General features: G+C 45.9%; 1 protein-coding gene across 3 annotated transcripts in view; it reads left to right on the plus strand.

Annotated features, from left to right (window-relative positions):
- The window catches only part of gramd4a (GRAM domain containing 4a), a 36,025-nt gene that overhangs the window by 1,061 nt on the left and 24,964 nt on the right, over positions 1-10,000 (plus strand). For 2 of the 3 annotated variants that reach the window (XM_056578495.1, XM_056578494.1), the window contains exon 2: positions 4,281-4,494. In XM_056578495.1, coding sequence (XP_056434470.1) covers positions 4,281-4,494 — 214 coding nt within the window. Of the gene's footprint in view, positions 1-4,280; positions 4,495-7,375; positions 7,504-10,000 lie in introns of those variants that run through there. The other variant, XM_056578496.1, reaches the window with a different exon arrangement.

Consider the following 10,000-nt stretch of genomic DNA (forward strand, 5'->3'; position numbering starts at 1 on the left):
ATTGGACGAATTCGGGATTCCGGGTGCGATATCATAAGGAAGTCCGTGACGTGGGCGTGTCGGATGTTATCAGGATTAGATTTTAGATGGTTTTATTCTAGAGGAGGCCTGTTGAACGCGTCGCGCTCGGAGGTGAAAATAACGGGGATGTCGTGCTCAAATTCGGGATTCCGGGTGCGATATCGTAAGGGCAGCTGTGGCTGCAACTTGTTGTTTTTCCCCCCGTTACTCCAATCGCAATCGCTGGGCCACCTCCTCCTCCTCCAGCCTCTCCCGTCCTTGTCCCCTGATTCATTCTGGCCCACTTCGGTTTAAGTCCTTAGGAACGCCCACTCCTTCTCGCCAGCAACACAGTGGATCGCAGCCCTCATTGTGGAGGATTGCAGCCGTGTGTGTGTGTGTGTGTGTGTGTGTGTGTGTGTGTGTGTGTGTGTGTGTGTGTGTGTGTGTGTGTGTGTGTGTGTGTGTGTGTGTGTGTGTGTGTGTGTGTGTGTGTGTGTGTGTGTGTGTGTGTGTGTGTGTGAGAGAGACAGCATTCCTCTGGGAGACATACCCTGTGGAATCCGACGGCGGCACTGCTGGTGGTGCCTCTGGTGCTTCCACTGAAGCCGCTCATTGTTCGGGGAATGATTGCATAACGTCCTATGACCTGCTAACCAAGGGTGAACGAGCGAGGCGGTTATACGCCTGCCTGCTCGGCCAGGAAACTGCTCCACACGGGGTTTGGAAACCCAGCCTAGGGTGGAGGCGGTGGAGTTGGTGGTGGTGGTGAGAGAGCATTTAAGGCTGTGAAACAGCGATGGGCCCATTGCATGGTGAATTGAAGGGGAAACCCAAAGCCTGTGATATGTCTGCCACCTCCATCACCACCTCTCACTCACTCTCTCACTCTATTCTCTCTCTCTCTCTCTCTCTCTCTCTCTCTCTCTCTCTCTCTCTCTCTCTCTCTCTCTCTCTCTCTCTCTCTCTCTCTCTCTCGTCTGAGACCTGTAGATGTCTCTTGATCACGACCCCTCCTTAAATAAAGATGGCCGGGCGGTTACCTGAAACCAGCCCACTAGTTTCACTTTCCCCGCTCAGGAAGTGTCTGTGTGTGTGTGTGTGTGTGGTTACACAGACAGACAGACAGACGGAGAGAGCGAGAGAGAGAGAGCAAGCTTGAGCGGTTGCCATGGCAATGTATAGATCGGTGTGTGATAAACCCGTTCCACACATGCAGTGTTCCGGAACATTTCCTGCATGGGGGTCATCGTATGAATGGGACCAAGGGATCAATGATCGGGGAAATCTGCTCCGACAATTAGGCCGCCCCGGAGTCTGTAACGATCCCGGGCTGCGGCCGGACCGCCGGGAGAGGAAGTGTCGACGGTAGAGACACTCAAAGGGTTAACGTCTGATGGGAGACGCAACAAGTGGAGCGGCCTATTTATCGATATCGGAAGTTTCTCATCAGTATCGGAAGTTTTTCATCAGTATCGGAAGTTCCTTATCAGTATCTTTATTGACGTTGGCCCCTCAAGACAGCATTGGTCAGCTCTGGTCAGTTAGTCAGTAGTGACAGGGTTAGTAGAGGCAGGGTTGGTAGCAGAGTTAGTAGTGACAGGGTTGGTAGCAGAGTTAGTAGTGACAGGGTTGGTAGATGCAGAGTTAGTAGTGACAGGGTTGGTAGATGCAGGGTTAGTAGTGACAGGGTTAGTAGATCATGCAGGGTTGGTAGATTCAGGGTTAGTGGAGGCAGGTTAGTAGAGCCGGGTTAATAGATATATCGGTTAGTAGATTTAATACCAGAGTTTTGGGTATGTGTATAAAGGTAGTCAATAGGGGTGAGTAGATGAAGTTCGGTAGATATAGTTGAGACGTGTTAGTGGGTTTGGTAGATGAGGGGAGGGGTTGATCGTAGGCTCCCTATTACAGATTGACCTGTTGATCATTAGTTGGAGGTTAAAGTTCCACCATTAACGGGAGATGACCAAAACCTGAACTTCTTTGGTGTGTGTGTGGGGGGGGGGGGGGGGGGGGGGGGGGGGGACACATGCACAATTGTGTGTATGTGTTGCCATGCCAACGAAGGAATTCAATGAACAAACCCAATTCACAAACTAAGTTACGGAATTGAATTAACAACACACTGGCCTGATTAATAGGAATCGTCCCCATTTCAGAGGGCAGACGGAGCATCAGCCTCCCGGCCAATCATAATGTTGAATAGATATTAAGAAACTACAGTTTAAATATCAAGGTCTTTAATTAAGGTCCATACACGCACACACAGGATTCGCCAATGCTTACATGAGGAACAGAGAGAATCTATTTTCTTCAGTTGTATCCTCCAACAATACGATACGGTCAAATGATGAAACAAATATGTCCTCGGCAGAGTTTGGACCTTTTTGACCTGGAGTAACCTCCAGCAAAGATAGCTAGTGACGAATCCAAGGATTATTTAGAGACACACACGCACGCACACACACACACACACACCCCTATTAATCCAGATGCAACACACGCGACTTGTTAGGGAGACTAATTATACGGCGACGGCAATGTGTGTCTCCATATCTTTATAAAGCTGTTTACAAGAACACGACAAGAGCAGGATCTATCTTCGCACCTCTTTCTTTCTCTTTTCTCTTTCTCCCTTTCTAGCCCCTAACCCTATTTCTTCAGTTCCGTCTGATATCGTTCTTCATGTATTGCTTCTCGTGCAGTCTGTTTCTGGCTATCTTTGTATCTCTCCCTTGCTCAGATTGTCCTCATGGCCTTCTGTGTGTCCTTGGACAGCCTGCAGAAGAGCAGAACACATAGCCACTAAAGAGAGAGGGAGCGGGAGAGTGAGATAGGGAGGGAGAGTGAGGGAGGAAGAGGAGAGTGAGAGAGGAAGAGGAGAGTGAGAGGGAGAGTGGGGGAGAGACGATTTATCAGACACATGTAGCTCTGGGGATCCTTTCAAATGGATTCCTCCATATGGGCAGCGTCTGCTGGTCTATATGTTGTAAAGACGGTATACCGTGTGTGTTTGAAGACTGTGTTTCCTGGCGGTAACACAGTTTCCTTGTCTTAACGGCTGTTTCACTGGCTGCTTCAGTCAGGAGTGTCGAGTTTCAGATTTGACTGTCGTCATAGCAACACCTCCACGTTCCTTGTGATTGTATCTCTCCGCACACGCCTCCTTGCACCAGCGGTTGGCTGATGCTGTAAGCTAACGCTGTTAGCCCACGCTATTAGCCCACGCTATTAGCTGATGTTAAACCATGTATAATCCAGGCCATCTGTGTCAAACAAGGCTGATTGAATTCAGGAGTGATTATCATCTGTGGCCTCCAAGCAGTGCGACTGCACTGGAAGTCCAACTGATAAACAAAATCATGAATGTTGTGGTGGACCGTCTACCCTACCTATACACAAACAAGCAAACAAACCAAAACACATGCAGACAGATGGACGGATAGATGAACGGACTGGGTCGGCAGAATGGCAGCCAAGACGGCGAGGGAGAGCCACAGTATTTTTAAATAAATGAGGAAATTAATACTGCTTTCCCCCCGTGAACCAAGGCAGAATAAATGTGGGGATGAGCATGGCGGGACAGTTATTTGATTTCCTGACTCATCGTTTGGCAGTTGGACGCCATCATCATCATCAATACCGCCGGCTAACGCCAACCTAAGTGCCCTCCCTGCCCTCCCAGTCAACAGTAAACCACCGCTTCTCGGCCACACAAATAGATCTCCCAACGAGGTCGGGCTCTGCCGTCGCTGTTAGCTGCTAGGTTGAAAGTGAGCTAAAGTTGACCCCACTGTTATCATTCAGAGTCAGAGGCCAGCTAGCCTCTACGTACTATCATTCAGAGTGGAGTGAGCACGACACTGTTAGTTAGCCTCTGCTATCATGCAGAGTGAAGTTAGCACTACACCGCTAGTTACCAACTACTATCTTGAAAGTAGAGTTAGCACTACCCCTCTAGATAGCCTCTACTATCATTCAGAGTGGAGTTAGTACTACGCCGCCAGTTAGCCTCTGTTATCTTTCAGAGTGGAGTTAGTACTACACTGCCAGTTAGCCTCTACCATCATTAAAGTGGAGTTAACAATGCACCGCTAGTTAGCCTCTACTGTCATTTAAAGTGGAGTTAGTTAGCACTACGCCAGCCAAAATCTGTTTTTATTTGTAACTTTTTAACAAATTCATTTGAATCAATAACTGCACTCTTCCTCTCTCTTTCACCTTTCACCTTCAGACCTACAGAAGCTATAACGGTCCTTCCCTGTTTGTCCCTGCAGGGTTGCCGTCCGCCATGTTAAGGTAAAGCCCAGGTGCGCGGTGTTGACCATGCTAAAGCGCCTGGACAAGATCCGCTTCAGAGGTCCGCGGTCGCGCGACGAGCTCCTGGATCTAGCAGAGTCCCCGCCCGCCTCCGACAACGAGGGTGGCGATGACCTGCCAATCAAACCCAGACCCCTCCCCCGAGAGATGGACGACCAACTGCGGGACCCCGTAAGTAATGAATTCCTGAGTGTGTGTGAGAGAGAGAGAGAGAGAGAGAGAGAGAGAGAGAGAGAGAGATAGAGAGAGCGAGGATGGAGATGGAGAGAGGAGAGAGAGGAGAGATGAGAGAGAGAGATGGAGAGAGGAGAGATGAGGAGGGAGAGAGAGAGAGAGAGATGAGAGGAGAGAGAGAGAGAGAGAGAGAGAGAGAGAGAGAGAGAGAGAGAGAGAGAGAGAGAGAGAGAGAGAGTCATCATAAAGAGATGGAGATCATGTCATCATAAAGAGAGGGAGATGGAGATCATGTCATAAAAAGAGAGAGAAAAATAGATCATGTCATCATAAAAAGAGAGAGGGAGAGAGATCATAAAGAGATCACGTCATCATCAAGAGATAAACAGAGAGATCATATCATCATAAAGAGAGATAGAGAAAGATCATAAAGAGAATGAGACAGTGATACAGAGAAGGCAATGAAAAGAATGATGACCTTATCTCTTCCTGTGTGTTTATAGTTCAGAGAGAGAAAATTACTATTTAAACTCATATCTATTTCATCTGTGGTCTGAAAATGACCCCTTCTTCAACAATACGTACTCACTGCAAGGAGTCTTTGAGGAGGAACCGTAACTAAATAGGTATTCACTCCTCCCGCAGTACAGCGTTCACATCAGAGTGGCGGCCTCTGACAGACAAGGGCAAACAATATGCGTTCAATAACAATTAAACGCCGACTCAAATAACTCTCCCCTGACCGTGGGGTTTTCCAGTACCACACTGTGTTCATTATGTTCTGAATACTGTCTGACTAATAGCTAGTGTTGGTATTATCCATTTCCATTTCCCTTTCATCTATCATTTGGTTTTGCTGTGTACTTTTTTGTTTAAACATTTCTTACAGACTTGTTCCAATATTAATAACCATATACTGTAGTTCTACATACACAACTTTCAGATTCAAATAGACATGTTTAAACCGTGTTGAATAGATATTTGAAAAGATATTTCCACCGATTCAAATATTTATTAAACATGGTTTAAACAAGTCTATAAGACTATGTTCAAACCAGGTCTATAAGACATGTTTATACCATGTTATTAGATATTTTAATATATATTTTAATAGGTATTTAAACATGTCTATCAGACATCCCCTTGTGCCGTCTAGATCTCCTTGTCTGAACTCTAATTTAGTCCACTCTCCTAGAAACATCCTATGAGCTGCTGTTTTGTTTGCATAGATCAGTCGGACGATAGAATTCTGCTTCGTAATCTCAATACTTTGTTGAAAAAGGAGTTTGTTTTGGCAACTGAAACATGAAACGCAAATCACTGTGGTGCCAAAAACGAGGTCTAGTTAATCCACAAGCACACTGGCCGGGAAACAGGAAAGGAGATAACGTGAATCTGGTTGTTTTGAGTCAGTTTATAAGGTTTTTTGTGAGGCAATGTGTACTGATGAGTGGGAGGCTACACGGGAGCAGGTTTTGTTATCGTGGTTCAGAATTCAGTGTGATCAGTTGACAACGCACACCGATGTTTCTGCAGAGCGTGAATTTTTTGTTTGCAGAATCATATTGTTTTAACAGCAAACCACATGCAGAGTAAATCATGGCTATACTTTTCCAACTGCTTAGAATTACAAATTCATTCAACACCTTTCTTTGGACTTTACTCTGGAAACTTACATGAGATACAAACTAAACTAAGACTGTGACTTAAAAAGAGGACAGCAACATGCGTGTAGTGTTTTACCCTAGCTGTCTTTGTTGTAAACTGGGAATGGGTTAACCTAGCGATTGCTTTGCATTTGTTTCTATGAACATTCCTTACTGTACCGACAGAGATATATTATTGTTTCACTTTCTCCTGACAAATGGCTTATTGTAGGTCGCTTTGGATAAAAGCGTCTGCTAAATGCCCTTAATTAAAAATAAAGTAAGAGTAAATGTAATGTGTATAACGTTAGTTGGATTTCTGCCTCCATTTAGTCCTGGCTTGCCACCTGAAGAAACGGACTGAAGTCCAACCTGCTCTGTGACCCCTGCCCAGGTTTTGTTGGCTCATCACAGGGGGGGACTGAAAAAATATCGATCTACCTTTCTAAAGCTGCCAAACTCAAAGGGTGACGAGTTCCCCTCGGGATCAGAAACAACTAGTAGAACATCTTGTCTTCCTCCATTTTAAACCCTGTGGAGGAACTCTCAGAGGAACTCTCTGTGTCTCTCACTCACTCACTCCCTCACTCAACTAGTAGTAGTACATCCTACCTTCTTCCATTTTTAAACCCCTCTGGGCCTCTACTATATTAATAGTTATGCTGATGCGATAATTCTATAATATTAGTTGAAATTAGTTCTGTTAGCCCGTAGGTGAGGTTTCCCTTATTGTGTGTGCTGTTATTAAGCAAACTCTTGGTGAATAAGTTGTGGAGGCTTTGTCTGTTGTCGTGGGTAGTGTTGTCCGTGGGTGATGTTGGCCGGGTCAACACCACCCGCTGTGGAAGAGCACACAGAGAAGGAGAGGGAATTGAAGAGAGGGGGTTTTGAATTTCCAATATTGTTGTATTATTGATATCAGACACCCCTGACCCTAGATGGACCAAAGGGGGCATGGGAGAGAGTGAAAGGAACAAAACACACACACACACACACACACACACACACACACACACACACACACACACACACACACACACACACACACACACACACACACACACACACACACACAGAGGGTATTGGGCACAGTTCTTAATCTCTTAAAAATCTGACCACAGTCGTAGATCTAGTCTTTCCTCAGCCCCCCCCCCCCCCCCGCTAGTGTTGGTTTTGTGCACCGGAACATCTGGGGGGTTGGGTGCACAGCTGGGGCCGGAAACCAGGTCTGAGGGGGGCGGAGTCAAGCCTTCCTGTTTCGTTTTAGTGTTCTGCTGAAGAACACTAATTTTCCTCAGTCGATGAGGCTTCAGGTGGGGATATAATGAATGTGTTTCTAAAGTGGCCAGTCTACACATTGGTGAGGTTACACATTTTTACAGATTTTTGTTTTCAATTTGAAAATATTAGTGTCTTGACATAATTTGTACTTTAAATTAATTGCCATTTTAAAAAGTGTTCAGTGTGTTATTTTGATCCCGAAAAGAGGAATTGTCCACACGCGCACACACACACACACACACACACACACACACACACACACACACACACACACACACACACACACTAGACTAAGTAGACGGTATGAAGTATAGACCTAAGCTTTTAGCCGAAATTATTTAGGCTAAAAGCCCACTGCAAACACAGTAATCAACACATATAGGCCCACACACAGCTACTAAATATAAAACTTGTATTTGTTTTTCACTCACCATTTGACTTCTTTACGGGGAAATTATAAGTCCTTGTATAAGGTGCGCTTCATAAATTCACCTCTTGTGACACTTCAAGCCCACAGCAACAGTCTTTTTGAGGAACATTTTACCTTTTGACCAAGACTTTCTGAGCTTTGACCTGAAATCTTCATAAATGGAGACATCGTTCTTATTATACAGGGGGTGCTGGTGTTGGTATTGGCCACAGTGCTACCCCCAACACTAGTTAGCTAGTGTTGGTATTAGCCACTGTGCTACCCCTAACACTGGTTAGCTAGTGTTGGTATTAGCCACTGTGCTACCGCTAACACTGGTTAGCTAGTGTTGGTATTAGCCACTGTGCTACCGCTAACACTAATTAGTTAGTGTTGGTATTAGCCACTGTGCTACCCCTAACACTGGTTAGCTAGTGTTGGTATTAGCCACTGTGCTACCGCTAACACTGGTTAGCTAGTGTTGGTATTAGTCACAGTGCTACCCCTAACAATGGTTAACTACTGTTGGTATTGGCCACAGTGCTACCGCTAACACTGGTTTGTTTCTAATGGTGGTAGTTTCCACAGTGCTACTCATAACACTGGTAAGCTAATGTTGGTATTTGCCACACCAGGTGATGCTGTGCTAAGCTACACACAGGGGGTGTTTGATACATGTATGTGTGTGGTTGTTGGTGTGGTTATATGTTTGTGTGTGTGATTTCCCTTAAGACAGTGGCTCTGATGACTCACATTCAGAAAACCCAAAATAGTCTCTTCCTCACTGGGCGATCAAACACACCCACATCCAGTCTCTCTCTCGCTCTCCCTCTCCCTCTTCCTCTTCCTCTTCCTCTCCCCCTTTCTCTCCCTCCTCCTCTCCCTTTCCCTCTCCAGTCTGATCATCCAAAGTGTTTCAGGTTCTCTCTAGACAGACCTGGGAACTTCCTGTTAGAGAATGTCACAACTCCTCCTCTCCAGGAAATACTCAAAATGTCCAACTGGTAAAGCGATAGCAGAATGACAGCTGTGACCTATGAAAATGTATTATTATCAAATGTAACTTCTAATTTGCTGCCCTGATGTTAATAATACAGACAATAAACAACATGTATTTGCTTAAAAAATATCTGAAAACTTTTATTTGACTTCGTCAGAGTAATCGGATCTGTCTATGACGTTAACAGCACTTCACTAATCCAACCTAGCCTGATCAAAAGATCCCTAACCCTTAATACTTATCCTTTGATCCCCCTCCATGTTAGTTGAATGAACTTTCCTGCGTAAAAATGACCCTTAGCTTACCCACATAAATGTTTCAGCACAACATGAGTTGTGTATGTTGGAATGGAGAAGGAGTTCAGCTGTGATGGTTCGTGTCTCCTCTAGTTAAATCCACCAGCCTCCCCTCAACGTTTCAGCCACTCTTTCCCTTGGTCCCTTTCACTATGTCTCCTCTGCTCTGTCCTCTCCCTTCTTCTGCTGTCATACCTCTCTCTCTGTCTCTCTCTCTGTCTCTTACTCTCTCCCTTTCTGTGTCTGTTTTAACCTGCTTGTCTTTATGACACACTTACAAGAGACATTTCTATTCTTGGAGTGTGTCACTCCAATGTGTTAAACACACACATACACTGACCTCTCTCTCCCTCTCTTTCACTATGTCTCTCTCTCTCTGTGTGTGTGTGTGTGTGTGTGTGTGTGTGTGTGTGTGTGTGTGTGTGTGTGTGTGTGTGTGTGTGTGTGTGTGTGTGTGTGTGTGTGTGTGTGTGTGTGTGTGTGTGTGTGTGTGTGTGTCTCGCTCTGCCTCTCTTTCACTATGTCTCTCTCCCTCTGCCGCTATCTGCTTCGCTCTCTCTCTCTCCCCCTACCTCTCTGCCTCTCCCTGTCTCTGTATCTGTCTCTCTCTCTCTCTCTCTCTGTCTCTGCCTCTCTCTCTCTCTCTGTCTCTGCCTCTCTCTCTCTCTCTCTCTCTCTCTCTCTCTCTCTCTCTCTCTCTCTCTCTCTCTCTCTCTCTCTCTCTCTCTCTCTCTCTCTCCTCTCTCTCTCTCTCTCTCTCTCTCTCTCTCTCTCTCTCTCTCTCTCTCTCTCTCTCTCTCTCTCTCTTCCCCCCCCCCCCCCCCCCTCCCTCGACACCCCCTCCTCCTTGGTCCGGTGCTTTTCGCACTCC

This window comes from Gadus chalcogrammus, chromosome 19 (assembly GCF_026213295.1).
Source record: "Gadus chalcogrammus isolate NIFS_2021 chromosome 19, NIFS_Gcha_1.0, whole genome shotgun sequence".
NCBI lineage: Eukaryota > Metazoa > Chordata > Actinopteri > Gadiformes > Gadidae > Gadus > Gadus chalcogrammus.